The following is a 25815-nucleotide window of genomic DNA, read 5'->3' as shown; positions in this document are numbered from 1 at the left end:
TGGCCCACATCTCTCCCAGCGTTCCAAGCACATCAGGCCCCGTGGACCCCCCACGCGTGCACCAGGCCTTTGGGCCATCTTTGCCCTACCTGCCATCTGGAAGGGCCGGCAGGGCTGGGCCCGAGGCTGCTCCGAGTCTGTCTACACCACCCACCGCCTGAGTTTGCGGTCCCGGCCTGACGACCCCTCGCCCAGTCCCCAGTCGGGTGGGGGTGCTGTTCGAGGTGGGGGGCACTTTCCAGATGCCGAGTCCACAGAGAACAAAATGGTTAGCGCTGGAGATGAGGGAAGGAAGGGCCAGGCAGGGTCACTAGCTGGTACGGGCCCAGGGGCAAGGCTGGCCTCAGGCTTGAGAAGGAAGCTTGTTCTGGTCAGAGCGTGGGGTGGTTCCCAGCACCGTCGGGCCGGTTCCCAGCATCAGGTGAGGAGAGCCTGTGTTGCCCTAGGGCCCAAGACTGGGGTGGGAGGGGGCAAGGAATGCAGCGGGCGGGTGTTGGAGAGGGGCGCTTAGTGGCGATCTCGGACCCCGCCCCGTGAGCAGGTGTGCTGAGTCCTGCAGGCTCCAAAGCCCAGCTTCGCCACAGTTCCTGGCCCGAGCACAGACCTCAGCCCATGTCTCACTTGATGGCCTCAGCACGCCCCCTGCCCTCTCAGTCTGGTGGCCAGAGGCCTATCAGATCCAAGGTGGGGGCTGGGGATCCTATGTGGAGGTGGTCCCTGAGTGCCCCAGCCCGAAGGGACACAGCATGGCCACCAGACAGGAAGGAAGGGGCCTGGAACAGGGCCAGGGATCCAGGGACTTGCTGTTCGTCCTTGGCGAACAGTGAGGGGGTAACAGGTGAAGAGTCAGCCGAGGAGCCAGGGCTCCCCCCGCCCCACCACTGCTGCCCCGGGGCCTCGGCAGGAGCATCAGAGGCGGCAGCTGGAGCTGGTGGCAGGGAGAGGCTGCGGCCCAGCTCCCGCATGGCTCTGCGGGGCGCCTGTGTGACCCCAGCAAATGGGGGCCACTCTTGGGCTCTCCCAGGTCTTTCCTGCTGGACTGTGCCCGGGTCCAGGGACTGGTCTGTGGCCCCTGGAGCACCTCCAGAGGTAAAACCCAAGAACGTCTCCATGGCTCCCGCCCCCCCCCCCCCAAGCCCCAGCTCAGACCACAGGAAGCTGCACACGGCTTCCTTTTCCCTTTTCTTTCTTTTTCTTTTTTCTTTTTTTGTTTTCTTTTTTTCCTCTTTTGTCTTCCCAGCCCTAGCCCTGAGCAGGCAACCGTCCAACCAGCCATCTCTTGGTCCGTCTGTCAGCCCTTATGCCCACGGGTCCAACCCTGGCTCGGTCCCCGATCACATGACCGTCTCCCACTCCTCCTGCAGTAGGGCTGGTGGCCGCTCCGGCGCCGAGGCCTCCTCGTCCAGCCCCGAGCAGGAGCCATTGAGAAACCCGTCGTCCTTGGGAGCAGCCGCGGCAGGTGGTGTGGCTTGGAGGATCGGGGCCCCTGGCTTGGTGTGGCCGGGGAGTGGGGGGTGGCCGTTGGTGGTGGTGGCGGCAGCAGGCAGCAGGCGGGGGCTGAGGGGCAGGCCGAGTCCCGTGCGGGGGCCTACGTTGGTCACACTCGTGTGAGACACCATCGGGCCGTAGCTGTAGCTGCTGCTCCCGCTGCGGGCCTTACGCTTGAAGTCCAGTGCCAGCGTCCAGCGGCTCCAGGATTTCTTGATCTCAGCCTGTACCTGCGATGGCCCAGAGGAGGCAGAGCGTCAGGTAGACCCCTCCGCCCCACGTCTCCCCTCCCCAGCCCCAGCCGTGCCTGCATCCCTGCCCCTACGACACTCTGCACCGAGTGGAACCAGAGGCGTGGGGTGTTACTGGAAAATTCCAATGCCAAGCAAAATCCTGTCATCCTCAGAACACGGTGCCTCCCTGCAGGCAACTGACACACCCCGAGTCCACAAGGCTCAAATGGCCCCAGGGGTGGCTGAGTCGTTTGCTCCGGATTACGGAGCATTCAACCCGTGGGGCTGGGAACACGCAGGCTCTTGCCAGAGAGTGAGGAGCCCGCAAATCCTAGCACATCCTGAATCATCTGGAAAGACTCTCTGCCTTCAGAATGTCCTCAGGGCTGTTCTCAGAGGAGCAGAGGAACCGGACAGGAGAATGAAAGGACCGGATTTGGGGAACCCTGGCCGTTCTGCGTCCCCCCACCTTGTCCCAGGGCTGCTCCCCCTCCCACACTTACCTCGCCATTGCAGAAACAGTATATGATGGCGACAAAAAATCCCTACGGACAGAGGTACATGGGGTCAGGACCCAGAGGCTGCACCTGCTGCCCCAGCCCAGCTCCCCGCCGCGCCCTCCCCCCGCCCGCCGCCCCCGCCAGGCATTGGCCAGGCCTGCGCACCTGGAAGGAGTTGAAGAGCATCTCGTAGTGCATCTGGACTTGCCAGAGCGTCCCTGAGACCTCGGTGTACGGCGTGGCCATGAACACGATGTAGTGGACGCCGAAGAGCGGCATGAGCACCAGCGTGGACTTGAGCAGCTTCCTGGGCCAGCAGGGGCAGGCGGCTCAGCGACAAGCCGCCGCTCCCCGGGAGGCACCGTGCTATCCACACCCACCTGCCCGCCCCCAGCTCTCAGGCTCCAGGAGCCTCGAAGGGGCCTGCGGCCCTGGCCAGAGCAGAGAACGACCCAGCTAACCTGGGACAAAGTGTTCATAAGGGCCCTTGGGGCCTGCACCTGCTGGTGCCTCCAGGGACACTCCTCCCCAGCCTTCCCTCTTCACCCCACAGCCCTTTCCTCAGAGCTCAGCGGAGCTGCCGTCCTCTCGAAGCCGCCCGCTGCCCACCTGTCCCCTGGACTCGCTATAATCAGCTCTTCGAGGAGGGGTCTGGGTTTGCCCCCCACGTCCCCTGCAGACCCCAGCCCTGAACAGCCCAGGTTGGCTCTGGGTTGGCCCCAGAGACTGGGGCAGATCCCATGACTGCTGGGTGAAGCCGGCCAGGGAGTCAGGAGCCGGGTGCTTCCCTCGACACAGGCTCATTCTTGGGGCCTCTGTCTTTATTTTAGTGCACGGTGCTGGGGTGTGATGACCCCGGTGTCCCGAGGAGCCTCGGGCCCGGTGGGCGCAGCTCACCGGTACTGCTGCCGCGTGTCACACCGGCCGGCATTGGTCTCCCGCAGCTTGGTGGCGAGCACCCGGACGATGTTGATAAAGAGGATGAAGTTGAGCTGTGGGAGGGAAGGCTGCGTCTCGAGGTGCACCATAGCAGGTTGGGGGGCGAGGGTCCAGGGACCTGAGGCCCCGCCCAGGCTTCCCCCCACCGACTGGGCAATACAGGGCTGTGGCGCTCCAACTCTGGGGTCCAGGGAAGCCCGTGTAGTCCCCATCAGGGGCTGGTCACCGGCACCTGCGGTGCTGCCCCCACAGCCCTGCAGCTGCCCCTGCTCACCACGATGGAGGCCAGGATGGGCACCTGAATGATCCACTTCTTGTTCCCGGAGCTCAAGTCCCAGCACCTGGTGGAGGCCGAGGCATCAGCTCCCACCCCCGTGCTCCTGCCCCGGGCCTGCCCACAGAGTGGCCCCAGAGCAGGTCTGCTCTGACAGCAGCTGGCAGGGATGAAGGAGAGGGGGTGTTGGGTGTGGCCAGGCCCAAGGTCCCCCTAAAACGTTACTTTTGAAGCAGCCTCCTCTGACCCTGAGAGGGCATCTGGCTGAAGGCCGGACAGAAAACCGAAGCTGGGTCCATTCAGGCCCAGAGCACAGGAAGCCCCTTCCCATGCTTCATGGAGGAAGAGGGTGCCAGGCATATTTCTGACCTGTACCAGAACCCCGAGGCCCCCCTCTCCGCCTGGACCTACCCGGTGTTGGCCAGGGTGGCTCTCACGCTGACCCACACAGCCACGAAGATGGCAGGCAGACCTGTGGGCGCAGAGCAGGTGGTGTATGAGGGACCGCAGGCGGCGCCCACGGTGTTTCTCCCCTCAGCACACCCTGCCAGGCCCATTCTTCTCATCCTTAATGACCCCCGGATGATCCCATCACTGTCCCTGACCCCCCTCACCCTGGGCTCAAGGGCTGCTTGGTGACACAGCCACACGCGGGTGTGGGATGCTCTGCTCCTCCCGCAGCCTCTTCTTGGGGCTCCTACACTCAGGACCCAGTTCAGCCCTCCGCCCTCATCTGGGTTCGGCATCTCCTGCCCACGCGTGCAGACCCGCTGGAGGACCTCACTAACTTCCCCATGCCCAATCCATTCCTCCCTTCCCTTTAGGCTCTGCTCTGGGAGTTCCTATGGGGAAGGGGCCTCGTATCAGCACTTTTCTATCCCAGCAGCCCCCCCCCCCCAAACAACACACACACACCCAATTTGAAAGGTCCTAGCCCCATGGATGAGGCTATGTGACAATGACAGCTGTCGTTCAGTCTGAGTGAAAGCCACAGGGGAACCTCAGTGTTCCCAGGCCCAAGTCAGCTCAGATGACACATGGTACCTCTGAGTGAGTTCTGCCTCTAGAAGGGAGCCTGGGTTCCCACTCTCCACCCCCTCACGCTTTGTTCTGGGTCGGGTGCACCACTGGGAGGGGCAGGGTGCGACCCGTGTTTATGGTGGGAAAAAGAGCTGTGACCTTGTTGTGTCACCAAGTTCTGTTGCTCCAGATCTGTGTGTTTCCTGCCCACCCTGACACCCTCTAGCTCCAGAGTCCAGGTCAGTTCCTGGGACCAGGACCAGGTCTCCCCCACAACCCCAGGGCTTGCTGTGGGGGAGGTCAAGGTCAGAGTGTGTGCCAAGGGGCTGTGGCTGTTGACCCGAGAGCTTCTGGGTGCTGAGTGCAGGGAGGGCTTCAGCCGCTGGGCCTACCCCTCCGCAGTCTGGCCAGTTGCCCCGGAGCCCAGCCAAGCTCTGGAGCTGCCAACAATAATGGACAATTATCGGTAACTCAATCCTAGAGCCCGTGGGGGAGGAGTGCAGAGCCCCAGCAACCCATTCTGCGGAGGGGCTGCTGAAGCCCTGACAGGGCCGAGAGTCTGGCCTGGGGCTCTGTGTCATGGCTCCTGCAGGCCGGGTGGCAGTGGTGTGGACAGCTCCACGTGGTGAGGGGGCTGGTAGGGAAACAGGGCTCATGGAGCAGGGAGTATCCCAGACCTCAACTCCAGCCCTAGCGTGACCTCCGACTCACCATCCCACTCTGATCCTGAGCTGAATCCTGGCCTGGGAACACTCCCTACCTCTCCTGGCTGAGCCCCAGCGCCAGGTGAATCTGTCTCCAGGTGAGCCCCAACCCCAGGCTGAGCCCAGGGGCGAATGCTGACCGTGGCCAAGCCCTGGCACCTGAGCCGGGGACAGGGTCAGACTCAGAGAAGGAGGTGGGCAGGCCACCCACTGGCTGCCCCACGTCTAGGTCGGGAGAGGCCGTGTGGGTGCCTCACCCTTAGTGCCCCTTTGACCCTGCTGCCCATGGTCCCACCCTTGCCTGTGCCTCTGCCCGCCTCGCCCTCGTACCCCAGCCGAAGACCGTGAAGCCCCACAAGTACTTCTTCTCTGAGAAGAAGGCCATGAAGATGAGGCTATGCAGGTACAGCCCCTCCACAAGAATCCAGTAGTAGTTGGTGGCCAGGAAGTAAAGGAAGAAGGTCACAGCTACCCTGCAGCCCGCCTAGGAGAGCAGCTGGTGTCAGCCAGAAGGCCGGCCTGCATCTGGGGAAGTGGGGCGATGGGCTGGGGGATGGCTGGGGGCTGACTGGTCCCGTGGGGAGGCAGGGCCGGGCTCTGGTCAGGAGCAGAGCTGAGGAGCCCGAGGCAGGGGGAGGATGTTGCCAGGGGCAAGAAGGCACTGGGTTGGGGGGGAGCGGTTGGGGCTACTGGGCTGAGACAGGAGTGCTAGTGCAAGTGCCGGGAGGGCAACAGTCACAAAGCCCTTGGCGGCAGGGCTGGGGAGCTGGGCGGAGAAGGGGTGCGAGGGACCCGAGAGACCCAGTGAGGTGGCCTCCAGCGGCTGGACGTCGGTGATAGCATGAGGCCGGCAGGGGGCGGGGGCGGAGCTGGAGGGGGCGGAGCGGCGGGGGGGGCGGAGCTGGAGGGGGCGGGGCGGCGCGGGGCGGCGCGGGGTTGGCCGCCGGCCGCGGGAGGGGGACACTCACGTAGCCGGCGGCGGCTGCGGCGGGCGGCGGGGGCGCCTGGGCGATGGCGCGCAGCTCTTCCTCGGTGAGGCGCTCGGCCTCATCGAGCGTGGCGCCCGAGTAGAGCACCGCGTCCTTGACGAAGATGCTCACGGCGCGAAGCATGAAGGACAGGAATAGGTGCATGTGGATGTAGTTGCGCGTGCAGTGCAGCCGCCTGCGGGGCGCGCGACAACACCGTGGGTGAGGGCCCGGGGACATGCGGAGGGTGGTCGGGACACCAGGCTGTGCGCGGCGCGGGGTCGGGGACGGGGAAGGTAGGGACGCCCCGCCCCGCCGTGGGGTGCGCTGAGGGGAGGGCTGGCATCCCCTTGGCCCCGCCCCCCGACCCGGCCCCGCCCCCTGGCCCTGCCCACCTGAAGTAGGCCAGGATGAGCACCGCCACGGTGAGGGAGGCCAGCGACACTGAGTAGCCCACGGTGTAGATCATGCCCAGGCGGTCAAACACCTCCTGTGCCGGTGGGGACACGCCATCAGACCCTGGGACTCCGGTTAAGGATCAGAGGCCAGGTTGAGGTGATGGGAGGCGTCAGGCCTAGCTCAGAGGCCACCAGTGGGGTGGGGTGGGGTAACCTCATCCAGATCAGGGTGGGGAAGGGAAAAACTCGCACCCGTTCACGAGTCTCATTGGTCAGGAACTTGACACACTCGCTGTAGTTGGCCCATGTCCGGTTATGCCCAGGCACCAGTTCCCAGCTGCCATTGCGGTCACAGCGACGGTAGGCATGGCCTGCAGGCCCATGGGGAGGGTCAGGGCAGGCAGAGAGATCTGGAGTCCTGAGCTCCAAGTCCTGGCACCCCTGTAGTCCCCACCCTACTCCAGCCTGCCTTACCTTTGTGATTGAAGTCATAAATGTAGTCGGGACAGGGAACGGCCACCACCTCACCTGGTGCCCCCAGCGGCCAGCAAAGGATGTGGTCCCACTCGGGCAGGCAGGGGCGCCCTGTGCCCACAGAGACAGACAAGGTGGGGGACACCAGTCAAGTCCATGGTTAGTGACCCAGAAGAATGAACACACCTGTGGTCGCTGGCTCCCTCAGGGACAGGTGTACCCCAGGACTGGAGAACTCAGGCCTGGAGTGTTCTGGAGAGAATGTATTGAGCCTTACTATCTACTGTGTCTTGCATAGAATTGAATCCCTGGCCTCACAGAATTCACCCACAGTCCCTGTATGTGGGTACTGGCACTGGCCCTATTTTCTAGATTGGATGGTAGAGGCCCAGAGAGGCATGTGATTTGCTGGGGTCGTATAGCCCAGGGCCCTGCCCTCCTCAGGTGACTCAGCCCCTGGCCAGGCCTCTCTCTTTTTCCTCTGCTCTTGGTCCCACCTCCAGGTGTCCCTGGAGAAGAGCAAGTGCCCAGACTCACTCCCTCAGCTGAGAATGCTCTCCATGGGACCCTTGCCCAGGATCCGGGGCAGGAGGCAGGAGGTCCAGCTTCCAGTCTGAAGAGCTGCTGACCTCACCCAGGTGTCTACCTTCCTCACTTCTAGTTTCTTCACTGGGTAGCCAGGATTGACTAGATCAGCCCATGCTTCCACCACCATCCCAGACCACCCTAAGCACCTGCTATGAGACTCCAGTGGTCACTCGTAGGGGGAGGTATAATGCCCCAAATCGAAGTGGTAATTGTGGGATTTAAGACAGGGTGACATATCCTACTTGGGGACTCCAGCCTTACAGCAGAGATACTAAGTGACCTTGGAGGGTCCCCAGCCTCCGAATCTTCTGCCTTCCACTCCCCCGCCCCCTGCTCCCTACGTTCTCTCTGCAGGGCTCCAACCACAGGACTCTCCAGCCATCCTGGAAGGCTGCCTTGATGGCTGGACCCACCCCAGCTTGGTGAAAGGCTCTCTGTCCTGGGCACCATATTCCCAGCCCCGCCTGGCTAGGCCCACAATTCCCTCTGGTCCCTGGGGAGCCACAGGGTGACCACAGCCTCCCAGATGTGGCCCATCTGGAATCTGCTGCCCACCCAGCCGGTTCAAACCGGCCCTGTGGCTGCAGCCTGGGCTCTGCGTTTGTCTCTCCTTACCTTCCTGAGGGACAACACAGCCCTGCATCTCCCTCCCACTCTTCTCTTGTCCCCTCCTCGTCCCACTGTCTCAGCCCTGCTGCCCCGTGTCTATAGCCCACCACCCTATGTGTTTGGGTGCACCCTCTTCTGACACACCAAGGCCCGGTCTCAGTTTATGCCTCCCGGTCCCCTCTCTGTCTCTCCCTGTTTTTGCACCTCTCCCTGTCTCTCTGTCTCCCTGTCTCTCTGTCATCTCTCTCCATGGGATGGGCCATAGCCCTGGGTCCGCCCATGGGGGTAGCGCGGGACAAGTTCTCTGTCCAAATCTCCTGGGGATCTGGCCCCGTCCAGCTGCCAGCCCCCTGCGCATGATACCTTGTGGGCTCTGTGTCCTCCCAGCCTCTCCCCTGCTTTCCTGGAGAGGGGGCAACAACCTCTTCCTTCCCACAAGAGCTGAAGAGCATGAGTTCACACAGAGGCCAGAGCGGCGGGGTGAGTGGGTCCCAGCCGGTCTCAGATGGATGCCCAGGAGGAAGCACAGACGTACCTCGGTGCCTGCTGCCAGTGGGCACCTCCTTGTCCTCCTCAGACTCAGGGTAGAGCTTCCCAGATGTCTTCTCCTTCTTAGGCTTCCCTGACGTGGAGGCAGGTACCCATCCTTTGTGTGATTCCATTATGTCAGCTGGGGAAATCAGGGTAGTCATGGCTGTCAACGGTGCTGTGGCAGGAGACCCAGGGTACCCTCCCGCCTCCGAGGCACCCCGTTTCTATGGTGGGGTTGATCCCTGTAGCCCAGGCTGTTGGGAGAGCTGACAAGTGAGAAAGTGCTTCACAACTGTAAAGGTCTTGTTGGGTGCAGAAGTAGGCAGAGAGCACGAAGACTGTCTACAGGAGATCAACTGGGTGCAGGTATGGGACCAGCTAGTGGGCTGAATGGTAAGTGTGGGCAAGACATGGACAGAGGCAACGTGCTCCGACCCAGGCGTCAGAGCCAGAGCCTGTGCAGGAGGCCAGGGCCCCGCCAGGGGGCGCAGCACAGAATTGGACAGTAGGGGTGATGTTAGCAGAGGTTCAACAGTGAAAATGAAGCCTGGCCGCAGCACCGGCACCGTGCAGCTCAGGAAGCTGATGGTGTGGACGACATGAGCAAGTGTGTGCAGGTGTCAAGGGTGTTCAGGCAATTCTACCTACCTGTTCCCTGCCCTCGGATACTTGAGCTAGGAGTTCCCAGAGTCCACAGAGGGACCCTGGAGGCTCTCTGTCTGAGTTGGGCTCGCCTTTCTCTCCATTAGAGAGCTGTTCCATGTCTCTACCTCGCTGAAAGTCTTCCTTGTTATCTGACTTGTGTCCCTTTAGTGACAGCCCGAGCAGGGCCCGGGCCGTCCCAGGTCAGGGTTTGTGGCAACAAAGCAAAGTTGAGTGCAGACACCTCAGTTGGGCTAGAATGGCTGTGCCTGTTATCCTGTCTGACCCTGGGACATTAGTAGGGAAGGGGGCAGCGGGACGAGGTAGAGCAGGAAGAGAGGGGCTCTATGAGGATGGGGCGTAGGGGGCGGAGATGCCTCTGGGCTTCCACAACTAGGAAGAGCACTGGGTTCAAGACCCAGAGTTCAGGGGCCCACCTGACCACCAGACCCTGATGTGACTGGGTATGGGAATCAAAGAGCCACCAGCGAGGCCAGTGGAGACAGGGCGGGGACTGCAGAGACCATGCGAATGCCTGTGACTATGAGCAAAGTCCGTGTGCTACAGAGTATGTCACTGTGTGCCCTTGGGTCCTCAGCATTCTAGGGGCCAGCTCCAGACAGGAAACTGCTCTCCTCGGCCAGTCGGCGGCGCCTGGGCCTCTTCCAGGTCGATGAGACTAATCAGACAGGCGGCAGAGGCCTGGATGAGTGCTAATGAGCTCCCATCTCCGCTTCCAGGAAGTGGACTCAAGGAAGAGACCAGCTGGAGATGGGGCAAGAGCTGGGAAGGCAGGGGCCCCTCCCACCTTGACCTTGGCAGGGGTCCCTGATGATGCTGCGCTGGTGTGCAGAAGCCCACCCGACCCCAGGTCAAATGCAGTCTCCTGGACAGTGACCATGACTCAGAGTCATAGATACCATCCCTACCCCTCTATCCTCCTCCCCGTCCAGTCCCAGTCCTCCGACCTTGGGACACCTCAGCCTTGTCCTCAGACCAGGTGGCCTTCTTCAAAGATCTACTTATTCTTCTGGACCTGCCTTGGATACCTCCTCCTCCAAGAAGCGGTCCCAGTGTACCCCTCTCAGGGCTCCTGATTCAGTTGTGTCTTGCCAGATCTAAGCCCTCTGGGGCTGATTCGGACTGTGGCTGCCTTCCTACTGCCCTGATCCCACCCTGGGAGGGAAGGCTCTGCATTTCAGCCTGCTGACTTTGATCACAAGTCATCCCCCTTTTAAGTGGAAGCCCCCTCTCCTGGTGCCGGTTGGTTCTGCATCCTAGGCTCCCACCCTCATTGGGCCCCTCCCCTCCCTCTCTTGACCTCGCCCCCAGACCCTCCTCCTCTGGCCCCGCCCCACCCGGCTCCGCCCCCACCTGGCCTCTGCAGGACTTCTTTGAGCCGCTTCTGGCACTGGGCCTGGGCGCGGTGCAGCAGGAAGATCTGCTCCTCTTTGGTCATGACGTCATCTGCATCCACCTACCAAGTTGAACGTCAGACTGCAGGCAGGCCTTTCCAGAGCACTGGCAGGTCCCACAACCATCCCAGCCTCCCTGACGGATTCCCCCCTTTCCAAAGACTCCTGAGTCTAGAATTTGGGAACTCTGCCTTGTGTTGCTCCCATTTTACAGATGAGAAGCTGCGGCTCCGAAGGGTAGAGACTGTCCCACCAGGAGGATAAAAGAGGGAGGGGGGATGTCCCCTGCCTGCCCGCTAGTAACCCTGCGGGCTACTATTCTCTGTCCAGTCTGTTCCCCAAGGGTACATGGGAAAGGGATGGAATGTCCCAGGATGGCTCTTCACAGGATCCTGTCTGTTGGGGACCTGGTGGGGAGAGGGGGCGGATAAAGAGTGGTGAACTCCGGGGAAATAAACCAGGCCTGGATTCTTTCAAGCCCTAGTACCCTGGGGGACCTTGGATGTCACCAATTTCCATCCTGGCCCTCTCCCCAGTCACTGCTTTCCCCAGTGAATGGTGAGTGCCTCGGCTGCTCCCACCCTTGCATTCCCAAGAGCTAGAGGTCCGAGGAATTGCTGGCGAGTGGTCTGGTTGGGCAGGCACTACTGTGCCGGCTGTGAGTGGGAGTCACCCACATCTCACTGCTTATCTGGAAGCTCCTTCCCCTGAAGCCGACCCTGCGTTCTGATGGTGCCAACAGGCCTTCGCTCCTGCTGTGCCCCTCGGAACGTCCTTCCTTCTCTTCCTTCCAATCTGCACATGCCGCGCACTGCCCGACACCCACCGGGATACACTGGCGTCATTTTGACGAAGAGAACAAGAACATCATGGGCGTCGGGGGAAGGGGGGGGGTCTCACCCTGAACATGTGTTCCCCTGACTTAGATTTCCAAGTGGGTCAGCGTAAAGGCAGGATCCTGCCCTGGGGACAGCTCCGTGTGACCAAGGCTAGCCACTTCCATGAGTGGGACCTACAGAGACTACTACATCTCTCACATCCTCCTCCCCCTTAAGTGAGACTGAGTCCCCTCAGCCCCATCCCCCCGGGGCTGGGCCATGTCTGTCCCCTTAGATCCCTCAGTCCCACGGCAGAGCCTGGCCCCCTCAGAGCCTCAACAGGCAGAGCTGCCGCCCCTCAGCCGTCCCAGGACCCGTCCCCTGTCTGAGTGGGGCGTTGCAGGGCGGAAAGCCAGGGGAGGAAGGAGGCTGGGGAAGGGGCGGGTTGGCTGGGCCGGGCGGGTCAGGGAGCCTGGCTGCAGGGAGAAGTTAATTGACCGCGTCTCTCAGTGGCAGCAACGAGGGCTTCCAGGGCCAAGGAGTCTCCAATTGGCTCCTCCAGGCTAGGCTTCCGCTGGTTTCACTTAGCGGAGGAGCGTGCGCGTCTGTGCGCGTGCACGTCGTCCAGAGGCCCGCGCTCACCATCTGGCCGCAGGTGCGCGCTCGACCCGGGGCGCTGTCTCTGTGCGTCGTCACGTGGGGACTGTCCAGCATGTACTTGGGGGACGTGAGCCTCAAGTGTCTGGGAACACGCGTGTGTACCTGGGGTTCTGGGCAAAGGTCGACGTGTGTGTGCGTCTGCCAGTGTGTCCTGCAGCTGTCCCTAGCAGGCGTGTCTGTCGGTGGTCCGTGGCTGCGTGTCTCTGGAGTCTGAGTTGCACCCTGAGATCTCGGCTGGCTCAGTGGCTATGGACCCCCACCCCATCCCAGGAAGGACTGGAGCAGATTCCCATGTGCTCTATTCTCCCCCAGCTACGGCAGATTGGGGCAGAAGTAGCCTCACTGGATGGGGTTCGTGGGGCAAGAACTGGACCTGCCCTAATCCAAGGGGCTCTGGCATTGAGGATAGGCTGCTGAGGAGTCTGGTCCCCAGTGTAGCTGCCCTGCTCACTTGGACCCATGATCACTCCCCTTCGCTACCATTTCCACCATTACAGCGAGTACCTCCATCAATAACCACCACCCGCCATCACCACCACCACGGTCATGACCTCGACCAACCACACCAAACACAACCATCACCATCCCCTATCACCACCACCACCTGCACCAGCACCATTCCCACCATGAGTACTAACTACCATTACCAGCATTATAACCAGCATCACCACCATCCCAACCATCACCACCACCCGTGCTGTTGCTGCCGTGACTCACCCCCACCACAGGTATCACCACCCCCTGGATCACCACTACCACCAGCGCCATCAAAGGCAACATTAACACCATCACTGCTGTCACCATTACTGCCAGCAGCCCCATACCCACTGTTGGTACCACCTCTGGCATCCTCTGATCCTTACTCCCTCACCACGGCCCCGTCCCCACCCCTTCTCCTGCCCACCTCCATCTCTGTCAAGACAAACAGATACTACACCATATTTTTTCCAGTTGATGGAAAGCTCCTGAGTGACTGAGGCTTCTACCAGTCTCCAAAGACTGGCACACCAGCCCTCCCAGTAGACAGACTGGTCCACCGATGTGGCTGAAGGCAGGCAGTCATGGGTTGAAAATGGCCCATTTGACAGATGGACAGAGGGACAGGTGTGCTAGCTGAGTGATGACCAGGAACTAACACACACACTCAGCATCCGCCTGCCGCTGTTGGGTTTATCTCTCTGGAGCCAAGAGGAGGTACCCACTGTTCTCTGGAGTCTGGTATCCATGGTGGGGCTGGAAATGCCCAGGGGAAGGGAAGGGATGTGCCTCCAGCACCCCCATGGCCCCCAAAATCTTCCATTCCTCCAAAGGGACGGAGGCCCCATCTCTGGCCTCCCTGGACTTGTAGGACCCACTTCTCTGTCCCCCAGTGATGGCACACTGCAGCAAGAGGAGTCTAAACCAGAGTCCAGCAAGCACCTACCCAAGGAAAGGAGGGAAGCTCTGCACCAAGCTCATTCCCACTTGCCTTGAAGGGCAGCTCCCCTGCCTGCAAGGTCCCCCTTTGCCACCCCCCTCCAGCTGCACCCTGTCCTCACCTAGCAGATTCTGCTAGCCAGCACTGGAGCTTGAGGCCCATCGCCACCACTGACTGGCTCTGTGTCTAGGAAAGTTGCTTAACCCTTGTGATCAGGATGATCCAAAGGCTGTTGGTGAGGTTCAGTGAGAGCCTGGGCATGGGTGGGGGCGGCGCAGAGCTGGTGGCTATAACTGTTCCCGTTAGCGGCTGTGGCAGCATCAGATCATGGCTCTCCTACTCTGGTTATGGGCACCCCTCCTTCTGGGCACTGACGGTGGCCCCAGGCCGCAGACCTAGAGTGGCAGGGGGAGAGTGGGTAGATCACCAAGTCCAGGGGGCCACAATGAAGGGTGGAGGGTGGGGAGCAGGGAGTACAGGAGGGCCTACTGGGTGAAGTGTGCCCGATGAACTTTTGGGAAGATCCAACCTAGACTCCCAGTAAGAGTCCAGGTCACTGCCAGGCCCCCTGGGCTTGGGGGCCAAGAGAGCTCTCGATCTGTCTCTGCCCTGACTGGGGGGGTCCCGTGTCCTGGGGTTGAAAGGGGGAAGTGCAGGCAGCTGATCCTCCTCCTGGCCTGGTGACTCTGTCTGCTGCTCCCTCTCCCCACTGTGCCCCTCTTCCCCTTCCTTGGCAGAGTCCAGGTCTCTCTGGCCCAGCTCCTGGTGCTAAGAACTCAGGCTTGCATCAGTTTACATCCAGAGGGCCCGTGGATCTTGGGTTTTGGGGGCAAGGGCTGAGGGACCCAGGGCTGGATCACGGCCTGGGGTCACCCACCACTCATGGGGCCACCCAGCCTGGCACCAGCTGTTCCAAATCCCCCCTACATCCCTCCTATGGTCTTGGGTTAGGGCTCGGCTTCAGTGCTCCTCGCTGCAGCATGCTCCCCATGTTGAACCCCCCAACCCAGAGCCTCCCTGTGAGCTCAAGCGTGCACGGTGTGCTGTTTGTGAACGTGCAGGGGGTGGGGCGATGTCCTGACCTCAGGCCCGAGTGGGGAGAATAGGGACGGGGGTAGCCTGGGAGCAATGAGCCGGTGTCTGGGGGTTCCAGGCAGAGTGCGGGTGAAGGCTGGAAGCCAGTCTGTTATTTACAAACATAGAAGCTGCTGTCCCAGGGAGAGAGTAGTGTGTGGTCAAGAGGCCCGGATGTGTTTCTCATTTCTTGAGTTCAGAAGCTCAGACAAAGAGAAAAGCCATCTGCTCACTACCCCTCCCCTGCGGGGGCAAGTAGCTCTTTCGACCTCGGCCTGCAGGGAAGCCCCACGGAGGATGGTGTCGTCGGAGTTGGGGGTGGGAGCGGTGTTGGCAGTGGGGGTGAGGACAGGGGGGAGGCAGCATGAAGGCTGCCGATGGTGATGGAGGTGTGATGGAGACAGTGGTGGTGGAGAGAGCCAGTTCCACGCCACTGACCAGAGGAGGGCCACTCCTCTCAGTTTTTCTCCTAACTGCCAAATTCCACACATTTGCTGTCTGTGATCCCAGACATGCCTACATTCTCCTCCGGGCAAAACTCAGAAGGAAATACAAGGGCTACTTCTTCAGCGGCCGACACCTCTGCCTTTGGGAAAGGGGCTTCTTCCACTAGATGCCGTTGGCCTCGAGATGCCCTCTTGGGTCATCTCATCCGTCCCTCTTCCTGGGTTCCTCCTGGTCCCCTGGGGGAAGGCGGCTGTGGGCTTCCCACTCACCTCCAGAGAAAGCGGACCTGCCTGGTCTCCAGCCATCCCTTCTGCCTGTGGGTGCCAGCCACTGACCCCAGCACTTTATCCCCATCTCCTTGAACTTCCACCACATCCCCACCTTACGAATGGGAACACTGAGGCTCAGAGTCACAGTTAAAGAGAGGCAGCAGCCCAGGAGAAAAGACACAGCCCCAGGGACCCCCCTGGTGCCAGCCTCAGTCCCAGCATTCCTGAGTCCTCCTGAACCCTCCTGAACCCCATCAGGCAGTCGCCTCCCAGCAGAGCCTGGGAAGCCGGCTGCACAGGGGGAATTCAGGTGTGGGGGCAGACAGAATGGGTATGGCATGGCGATGCTGGAGGTGGTGGCATCTGGTGCTCAGTTCTAAAGGGACAGGGGACAGTGGTGCCTTGGGGTTAGCAGCTAGGGGAGGTGTACCTCCAAAAAAGGCAGAAGGGGTAAACCTCAGCTCACAGGGGACCCCCTCGTGACCTCCTGGCCTTCCTGCACCTCTTCTCCAGGTTCCACTGCTGGGACCTGGGCGGGCACCCCTCGTCGTCTCCCGTGCCAGCTGGCTAGGGACCTCTCCCCGCCCCTTGCTGCCCTCTGTCTGTCCGGCTGGCCCGAGCAGGCTGGGACGGGCTCCCTGCCGGGGACACTCCTGCCCCGCCACCGCTGACAAGTGCTGACTTTTCCTCCCCCTCTCCAGGCCTTCCTGAACAGGCTGCCTGTGTTCAGGGCTGGGAGGGGCTGGGGGGGAGGCACTAGTGACGCCTCTCATCTTGGCCAGCGTGGACGCCTTCAGGGCAGGGATGGAGCCTAGGATGGCGGAGTTAGCTGCTGGACCCACTGGATCTTCACGGGCCGCCTCTACCTGGCCTGCAGGACCAAGGTCCGCAAGGATAGGATGGCTTAACCCACCCGTATGCCTGGTCAGCAGAGTAAGATCCCGCCGGGTCTCACCGTCGCACATGGCCGGTCCCGGAGTTGGGGTTCTTTAGGGCTTGGACGTTTCCAAGTGTCTTTGAGAATCTGAGGTGAAACCCTGTTCTCTTTCCCAGTCACGCTGCATTTTGCAAACCACTTCAGGGGGTCTGCAAACGCCCCACGCCACGCTTTCTCAATCCTAGGGACTCTCTCCCTGAAAGAGCTGCCTTCCTGGTGTGGTGGCTGGACCAGGGAGTGTCCCCAGAAGGCCCACAACAGGAATCTGGGGGAGGCCGCTTGACGCCTCATTAAAACATTCCGAAGAAAACCCAAGTTCCCGGGAGGGCTCGGCCCCCCTCCTCCCGCTCTGTCCACAGGCCGTTCCCAGAGCTGGGGTGTGTGTGGGGGTGTTTAAGGGCAGGTGATAAAAAAACCTTCAACAAATCAATACAAAAATGACAAATAACCCACAGAAAGATAAGTAACGACTCTGGACCAGCTCTTAGAAGAGGGACAATAGGCCAATGGAAAGTCAAAAGCTCACCGGTAATTGGCAAGAGACACCATTTTTCGCCTGTCAGAATGGCAAAGGTGGCACTACCCCATGAGACAGGGGTGTCGGGGGAGATCCTCCTGCTCACTGCTGGCATTGTGAGTCGCAACCCACACAGACGGGCTTTCTAGAGGGCAGTGCGGCCGTGTCCAGTAAAATGAAAAACGTGATGTGCTTCAGACCCAGCAATGACAGAATCTAGAAATACCCTACAGGGAAACTGTCACACAGGGGCACAAGATGGCATTTCCAGGAGCTTCCTCACCACCATCTGGAATCACACGCGCACACACAAAAAAGGATGCAGGAAAGATCTAAAGGCACCTTTGTAGATTTTGGAATACTATGAGCCATTAAAGAAAACAGATCTATATTTACTGACAAGAAGATCTCCAGGATACACTTTTGAGTTAAAAAAAAAAAACACACGGCAGAGCCTTACCTACAGACAGATGCCATTCATTTAAAGACACACAGAAAACAACAGAAAAGACTGTCTGCTCTATATGGACACAAAAATCTTTGGGAAGATTTGGTATCTTTTGGAAGTAAACAGAAAAAGTTCTGGGAGGCTATCCCCATCCAGAGTGTTAAAAGTGGTTTTTTCTATGGGGCACCTGGGTGGCTCAGTGGGTTAAAGCCTCTGCCTCCGGCTCAGGTCATGATCTCAGGGTCCTGGGATCCAGCCCCACATCGGGCTCTCTGCTTGGCAGGGAGCCTGCTTCCTCCTCTCTCTGCCTGCCTCTCTGCCTACTTGTGATCTGTCTCTGCCAAAGAAATAAATAAAATCTTAAAAAAAAAATAAAGTGGTTTTTTTCTAGAGGCGCACTGGGACTTGGGAGTCATCAAGGATGAATTCCGTTTAATCTGTATTATATGACTCTTTTATGAGAAAGAACATATTCAAGTATTAGTTCAATTAAACACAAGAAAATAAAAGTAAAACAACAGAAGGATTTTATGAAAGAAAGAAACAAAGAAACAAAGGAAGGAAGAAACAAAGAAACAAAGAAAGAAAGAAAAAAAAGAAAAGGAAGCAAAATTTTGAAAACTCCACAGTGGGACATGGAGCTCTCCTGTCAGCACAATTCCTCACCTCGTTTTGGAGGAAGAAACTCAGTGTGAGAGTGAGAAGACCCGGGTTCAAGTCCCTCCTCTGCCACAGGAACCTCAGGGCCTTTTCCCATAAAACGGGTGGGTGAAAAGACATATTGAGAAAACATTTATGACGGTTTCTAGCTCAGAATCGGAGGACAGTCATTGTTCAATACGTGGTGGTTCTTTCTGGTCTTTAAAAGAGGTCCGGTGGCCACACTGGCCCCGGAGCAGGGGAGGGGCCCCCTATACTCTTAGCCACCGCAGTCCTTTCTGAGTCGGACCCGAGGTCACATCTCTACGCTCAAGGCCCACCCCCCCATGCAGACCTGCTTCTTCTCCCACTGCAGTTTCTCCTTTACATGTACGTGCGCTGGGGGCGTCCTTAGGATGAGGCACCTCCAAGGATAAGATCACCCGTTTGCCCCCTACTCATAATCTGTGCATCCATCCCCTCCTTCAAAATTTACTCCTCCTGACCCCCAGCCCACAGCTACTATTCCCCGTAACACAAGATGGACTGGCTAGCTGAGTGTGGCCACAGCCGGGGTCCTCCCAGCGGGACACTCTTTGGTCCCGAACCCTGAGGTCTCAGGAGATGTGAGCCTGCTCCTGGGGCTGCTGGGCAGGCAGCACACAGGTCTGGTGACAGGGGCTATTGGCTGAGTTTGGTGGGGTCGGTGGGCATCAGCACAGATCTGGGTGTGAACGGCAGCCCCTGGGTTCAAAAGCGGAAACTGGCGGCTGTCAGTCTCCCGCGGGTTCCTCTTGAGCCCGGGGAGCCCACAGGGTATGGGGTGATCCTCAGGCCACATCCTCTAGCTGTAAACCCAGGGAAGGTCCAGTGTACACATGGCCTGAAAATCTAGACACTGACACCCCAGCAAGGTCTCAGGGCAGACCCCGCCGTGGTATCCCTCCCCCAGCCCGGCCTTCATACCTAAACCATGGAGGGATACTTTGCACGTGCCTCAGCTTCCCCAGAAGTCAGTGCGGGGCCCTGGTGGTGGTGGTGGGGGCCCATGATCCCCTCCTCATGGAGACACAGAGCTTAGCACTAGACCGGCATGCAGTACAAAATGACCATAGGAATTGTGTGCTCCAGATTACTTTAAAAACGGGAACGGTAGCAAAACCTTTTTTAGAGGGTTGTGGGGAAGATGAAACTAATACTGTAAAGTGCTTGGGACAGTGTCTGGCAAGTAGAAAGCACTAAAAAAGCATTTATTAAATAAAAATAAACAATAGACCTGGGGGCACATGTGTTCACAAATGCACGCGTGCACGCGCACACACACACGTACGCACGACTATGCTCCTGCAAGTCACGTGAGGACCCAATGCTTTGGACACGTGTGTCCACAGGGGACACACGCTTACACGGACCTACGCAGAGTCCCGGCGAGCCCCGCTCTGACACACAGACAGCTCTCAGCACACTCATGCCCATTGTCCTTCCTGTCTCTCCCAGAGTGGCCCAAGGGGCGGGTGGGGAAATGGCTCCAGGTCCTTGCATGTACATTTGCATGAGTCTCTGAGCCTCAGTTTCCCCATCTACAAGTCTTCGTAGGGGGTGAGGTCTTTGGCTTCAGGGAGCCAGAGTCGCGAGGGCACGGGCACCAGGGAATGGGGCATGCTGAGGTTCCGGAGGAGAAGAGAGCCTCACTCAGGGGATTCTTAGGCAAAAGTTCTTGCTGTTTCTTACAGATAGGGAAACCAAGGTGGATAGCCCCGGGTCCTATGGGCCTTAGAGCTGGAGGAATCCCAGAACTCCTGCCTTCCCGCCTCAGGTTCTGCCTGGGGTGGAGGGGGTGGAGTTGATCAGGAGAAGGGGGCTGCCTGGCTGCCTGCTTGTTTCTCTAGAAGGCAGAAGCCCCCACCTGGGAGCTACTGGGGAGGAAGCAGGGGCCTTGAGGTCGGACACACAGGCAGACAGCCTCCTCAGCCACGGGCTAGTCCCCTGGGACGGGGCTGCTCTGCGGTCTGATTGACTCCCCAGGTCCCGGCCCCCAGTTTCTGGTCCAGGAGGAGAAGGATGCTGTCCTCCGTACCTCCAGCTCTTGGCCTCTGCCAGTGCCTACTTTTCTCTGCTATTCTCGGTCTGTCTACTCCTGCTCTGAGAAGCTCTCATCTCCACCCGCCTTTGTCTCTTTTCTCTCTCTTGCCTTATCTCCTGATCTGCCTCTTCTTCTCCCTCTGGTTTCCCCTCTTGGCTCTGCTCTCAGGAGGGTATACATGGGGGTCCCTCACTCACCAGAGTCCCCCTCCAGCATGTTTCTCCTGGAGGAGTGTTCTATGAGGTCAGTTCCCTTCAGGAGACCTCCATCCTTCTTCCATGCCACACCACAGCCGCCTCCCTGGGCAAGGGCGTCCACATGTTTGCACGCATGTGATCGTGAGAGCTGGAGGGAACCCCTAAATCCTATCCCCTGCCTGGGTGATTCTGAGCTCAGACCCACAGCCCTGTGTCCTGGGTGGCAAACAAAACTTGCAGAAGACACAAGCCCAGGAACAAAGTCTGTGGGACCCTACATCAGGGCCAAAGCCCAGGCTACTGCTAGATCACACTGTCATCCCTAAAGAGGACACAGCCAGAGTAGCGGTGCTCACAGAAGCAGAAGATAGAGGAACCCCAACCACAGATTTCCAGACCTGGATTCCGAACCCAGGCTTCAGAGCTAAGAGGACCATAGGCATCAGGAACCGAGTCCAGACACCCCAGAGACAGCAGGCACCCAAGCTCTCCTGTTGGAGGCGACGCTCGTCCAAAGTTCGAATTACTCAGGGAACCTAGACTCTCTGCCCTGGACCCACCCCAGGGACCACAGAGCAAGCCCGCAGCCTGTCCTGGAGTGCGGGCGAGGGACTTACCAGCGCGTATGCGGAGCTGAGCACGGGGCAGCAGAGCAGGAGCGCCAGGCCGGGCGCGATCCGGACGGCCCCCATCGCCACCGCCTAGGGCCCCGTCCCTCGGGGCAGCCGCCGCCGCCGGCCCTGGTGGTGGTGGTGGTGGGGTACAGAGCTGCGTCAGGCCGGGCTGCCCCGCCCACGCCCGGGCCTAGGGGACCCCGGAGGCCAGGCGGCCCGAGGCCCCGGGGCCCGGCGCGGGGCCCATGCGCCAAGGGCTAGCGAGCGAGGGAGCGCAAAGGAGAAAGAGAGGGAGGGAGGAAGGGAGGCAGCCGGGGGCCGGGCGGGCGGCGGGCGGGCGCCGAGCGCTGCGGAGCTGCCCGTCTGCCTCGGAGCGGAGAAATCACATCCATATGGCCGGGCCCCCCGCCCCCGGCCCGCCCCCCGCCCCCCCCCCCCACCGCGCCGCCTTTTCTGTCTTTTTCTTTTTTTCTTTTGGGGAACTGGGAGCTGCGGCTTCGCCCCACGCCCAGTGGGGGAGGGGTCGGGGGAGGGGTTGGGGTCGCGGTCTGCGGGGGGCGAACCGGGCTGTTATTTTTAGCTTCGCGGCTAGCTCAAGGAGGGGAGGGGGGGCGGGGCGGGGCGGGGGGCGCGTTTTGAGCCGCTCGGGGCGTGCAGCTTAGGGACGCCGATCCCAACTTTGCAACGACACTGAGCCCTTCGGTGCTCGGGCCGCCAGCTCTCTGCCCCTCAGCCCCCTCGGACCCATCCTGCCCGCGGCAGCTTTCCGAATCCTCTCCCCATCCTGGGCCGGAGCCCCGCCTGCGCCCGCGCGGCTGAAGCACGCCTGAGGCCGGGACGCTCTGCCTGTCGGCCTGTCTGTCAGTCCGTCTCCAGCTCCCCCAGCCTTGGCCTCCGTTCTTCCAGCAGCCCCGAGCTCCGTTTCGGTCACTCCCTCGCTCCCTCCCTCCCCTCCCCCTTCTCTCTCTCTACGAAAACATTTGCAAGTTTCCAAAAAAGCCACGGAGCCGAGCGGCGCGGGGCTGGCGGCTCCACCGGGCTCCGAGGAGGCGCCGCCGACTGACACCGAGACGGACCAGCCCGCCCGCCCCGGCGAGGCCGGGAGTCACCCCTACCCAACGCCGCCGCCACCCCTCGCCGGGGCGCCGGCCCCCCGACCCCGACTTACTCCGAGCGCGCCGCCGCGGCCCCCGCTTAGCCATGGATGTCGGGGACCCCCCGACAGCCTCCCCAGGACAGCGCCCCGTCCGCGGCCCCGGGGGCACTTCATGGGGCTCTCGGGATCCCCTCTGGCCGGCTTGGCCTCCAGCGCCCCCCGCCCGGCCGCCGCTCGGAGCCGCCGCCCGCCGCGCGCGTCCCTCGCCTCGGCGTCTGCCGCTCCCCCTCCCCCCGCGGCCGGGCGCCTCTTCCCTCCCCCGCGCCCTCCCTGGGCCTCTCCCGCCCCCGCACCCCCCCCCCCCCCGCGCCGCCTCCGCCACGGGTGTGCGGAGCGGCCGAACGGAGCCCGCTGCCCCTGCCCCGGGACGTTTCTCTAGAGGCCGCGCCCCGGGTCGCCAGCGGCGGGATGTGAGTGTGTAGGGGACGGGGCCAAGGGAGCTCTGACATCGGGGCCCGGGAACGGAGCCCGGGACGCTGCCGCCGCTCCATTCTCTTCTCCGGCAAGCACAGACGTTATTTTTTCTGATCGGCCTGCCGGGGCGGGTGAACAGGGGCCTTCAGCCGCGAAGCAGGACCTCTTCACTGGAGGTACCCCGCGCGCCCCCGGCCGCGGCGCTGTCTGTGCGCCCGCGCGACTCCCGCTCGGGCTGGACCGGGGTCCCTGGGGAGGCTGCTGGGCCGCCAGCCCCGCTCCCGGCTCGGCCGCCACCGCCCTCCTGCCCCGCCCCGCCCTTGCCTGGACCCCCAGCCTCGGGAACTCCCGAATGGGTAGGTCCGCAGTGCTCTGGACCCGCCCCCGCCCCTGCCCGCGAGGGCTCACGTCCCTCTCCCACCCTCCCGAGTCTCCCCCCGGGTCGGGGTCTCTCAGAGTCTTCGACCCTTCCAGACGCCTGCCCGGTCTCCCCAGCTCCGCCCCGGAGTCCGCCGCTCCAAGTCGCCAGACCCGGGGCTCAGCGGGGACCCCCGCTCCCGAGGCCCGCCTCCTTCTCCACCCCTTCACAGCCCCAAACAGTCCCCGCGGGCTCCGGTCCACCGGCGACCCTCAAGTTGGAGGAGGAACGGGAGGAGCCTTTGGGGGCAGGGGCGGGGTGGGGCGGGGTTACGTGCTCCTGCTCGGGAGGGGACGCTGTAGCGCTTAGAGGAAGGGGTCTGAGACCCCAAGTTCGCCACCTTTCAGGATCACGCAGAGAAGCTGAGATGCTGGGAAGGCCTGGGATGCCTGGAGCAGAGGGCTTTAAGGGATGGTCAGGAGGCAGCTAATGTGGCTCTTGGGGCCCTTGGAGATATTATCTGGGCTAAGTGGCAGTCCCTGCTCACCCACTTACCGGTTGTGTATCCTGGGCAGGACGACTTCCTGCTGTCTGGGCCTCAGTTTCCTCATCTGTAAATCGGGGACTTGACCAGCTGATTCAAAGGGCGCTTTTAACTTTACTGTTTTAGTGCTGCGGAGTGTGGGTGTCCAGACCCATGCTGAGCTCTGTGGGCTCCCCAGACTCAGCCTGTGGAAATTGAGCCCCTCACAGCCCCCAAACCAGCCCCTACCCCATCTCAGGGATGGTCCCTACCCTTCATGTGAATGGATCTGCAAGCCTAAGGCCTAAGGCCACTGGAATCCAGCTCTAGCCAGCTTCTCTGGCAGCCCACTTTCCTCTAGGCCCAAACCCACCCATCTCCCATACACAGTTGTCTGCTTCCCTAGGAGTCTGTGGCCATATCCTCCTCTGGGCCCCACTACTTTCAAGTTTCTTGCCCAGGTGATTAAGGACGATGCTGTCTGAGGCAGTTTCCTCCAGAGGTGATGCTCCCCAACAGGTACTGTCCTCTCGACTCCCGGCCTGCTCCCCACCCTCACTCCCCTGCCCTTGCCTTTGGAGTTTACTCTGCTGGGATCATGGTTCTCTGCCTGGTGTGAAGAACATCCCTCCCTCTTTTTTTGTGTGTGACCCCATCTCTTCCACTACTTGGGGGGGGCTGTGATTTGGGGGCTACCCACTGTGGTGTGTGAATTACTTGGGAACAGGGACAGAGGATCAGGTACGCAGAGAACATCTGTGGTTCTTCAGTGTTACATTTTGATGGTCTCTGTTTTATGTCTCTGTTTCCAAGCCGTTCTACTCTGTTTTATGGCTTTATGACTGATCACCCCTGCCCTGTGGTGATAGGAAAAGAACATTCACAGAGTCACTGGGGCAACTGGGGTAAAACTGGGAACTGATGTATGGAGTCCTCAGATCTGATACCAGAAAGCTTGAGATTGGGAAACCAACAGTATTTGTAGTGGGGAGGACCGGGGCGGGGGGTTGTGGGTAGGGCTGCAGAGAGGGGTCCAGTGGGCTGTGGGGCCCTTAAGGGTGTTCTTCTAGCTGTTACTCATGTGCCTCACCCCAGAGGTCCCTGCCGGATATTCCAGAACTGTTGGCTGAGGCGGATACCCTAAAGCACCTCCTGGCCCCTGGTTAAAGTGCCACCATGGGGATTGGGTGTCACACATTAACTGGTAGCACCCCAGTGCCTGGCAGAGGCAGCCAGCCCTTTTTGTCAGCCAAGCCCCAGGGCCCCAAGGGTCAGTTTCTGGTCAGTTTCAGGGACATTTGAAAAGGTCTGATTGGAGGGAGCGAGTCCCCTATGGGGACACCCATCTCTAATGGGGACCTAGGAGGAAGAGCCAAGATCCCTGGAGCTCAGAGCTGGAGAAGGATCTGGGCTCTGGCCCAGTGGCCCTAAACTGGACTCTGCTGCTGTGAGTAGGGGTCTGGCCAAGCTATACAGACTCTAGAGCTGGGGTGGACCCCAGACTCAAAAAGGAAAGACAGAGGCTCAGCTCTCAGCCCTGCAGCCTGGCCTCAGACCCTCAGAAAACCCCTTGTCCCGTTCTGGGGGTTCTCTGGAAAAACTGGCCTGTAAACCCTCAACAGTTCATCTCCCAACCTTAGCCCCAAAGTCAGCTTGAATCCCCATCTCAATCCTAATCCCATCCTGAGCTCCCCCCACCCATGTGGAGCCTTTATCCCAGTCTGACCTCTAATCCCTGGCTGAACCCTGACCCCAGGCTGAGCCTCCACCAAGCCTTAATCCCAGGCCTCTCTCTGGTTCCAGGCCCCTTTGGAAGCTTTTCAAGGCAAGGGGCTGGTAGAGGAGGGGATGGCCAGGCCATCAGTGAACCAAGGTGCCACTTTTATAGCCATTTCGGCTGCTCATAAACACCCCCCACCCGGATGAGTCACTGGAGGCTCCCACAGCAGCTGGTCGGGCAGCCCCCTCCCCTTGCAGCAGGAAGCCTGGTTTTCTCACCTCTCAGGAAGGCCAAGAGAGGGAAGCTGGGGGCACAGGGGGCCGGGAGGCTCTGTCGGAGGCAGGGAGCACTCCGGGGGCACCTGGAGGTTTGGGCTTCCTGTCACAGACTCCCTCCTACAGTAACGCCAGAACCACAGACATCCCCATGCAGGCATTCCTTGTGGGCCCCACAGCGTCACACAGGTACACACACACACACACACACACACACACACACTGGGGTACCATGGCCTTGCCTTGCCCCTCCCGGCTGCCCTCGCGTCCCAGGCTTGCCTTGGACCCCACTCACCTAGAGCCCACAAGGTCTTCCAAGCAGGGCCTGGAGACTCAGAGCAGGCTCAGGTTGGCCATGGAGAGGCCATGGATGGTTCTAGCAGCTTCTGGGGCTCAGGCCTAAGCAAGGATGTTGCTGCTAGGGACAGGAAAAGGCCTGAGTGAGAGCTTTTGGTTGAAAAGAATA

At 60.7% G+C, this 25815-nt stretch overlaps 1 protein-coding gene across 4 annotated transcripts; it reads right to left on the bottom strand.

Annotated features, from left to right (window-relative positions):
• Window positions 1-1169: 1169 nt before the first annotated feature.
• Window positions 1170-25815, bottom strand: PTH1R (parathyroid hormone 1 receptor). 4 transcript variants are annotated; one of them, XM_032317837.1, is made up of 16 exons: window positions 25645-25815; window positions 23387-23442; window positions 20907-21029; window positions 10743-10845; window positions 8731-8865; window positions 6999-7109; window positions 6777-6895; window positions 6522-6616; window positions 6127-6322; window positions 5489-5642; window positions 3846-3906; window positions 3435-3501; window positions 3119-3213; window positions 2387-2528; window positions 2225-2266; window positions 1170-1718 (listed from the first exon to the last, which is right to left on the bottom strand). In XM_032317837.1, exons 3-16 carry the CDS (start codon window positions 20979-20981, stop codon window positions 1335-1337), a joined length of 1779 nt encoding a protein of 592 aa, XP_032173728.1. In that variant the 5' UTR covers window positions 20982-21029; window positions 23387-23442; window positions 25645-25815; the 3' UTR covers window positions 1170-1334. The 4 variants fall into 4 exon arrangements, with proteins under 4 accessions (XP_032173728.1, XP_032173734.1, XP_032173743.1 ...); XM_032317843.1 differs by lacking the exon at window positions 23387-23442; XM_032317852.1 differs by lacking the exons at window positions 23387-23442; window positions 25645-25815 and adding an exon at window positions 22072-22302.

The sequence above is a fragment of the Mustela erminea genome, chromosome 1 (genome assembly GCF_009829155.1).
Source record: "Mustela erminea isolate mMusErm1 chromosome 1, mMusErm1.Pri, whole genome shotgun sequence".
In the NCBI taxonomy this organism is placed as follows: domain Eukaryota; kingdom Metazoa; phylum Chordata; class Mammalia; order Carnivora; family Mustelidae; genus Mustela; species Mustela erminea.
This window is presented reverse-complemented; position numbering and strand designations above follow the sequence as displayed.

Coding starts and splice junctions, on each gene's coding strand:
- PTH1R (XM_032317837.1), bottom strand. CDS start 20,981: ATGGGGGCCGTCCGGATCGCGCCCGGCCTGGCGCTCCTGCTCTGCTGC. Junction 6,896..6,998: donor TTATGACTTCAATCACAAAG/GTAAGGCAGGCT, acceptor ATGGGCCTGCAG/GCCATGCCTACCGTCGCTGT. Junction 3,214..3,434: donor CCATCCTGGCCTCCATCGTG/GTGAGCAGGGGC, acceptor TCCCTCCCACAG/CTCAACTTCATCCTCTTTAT.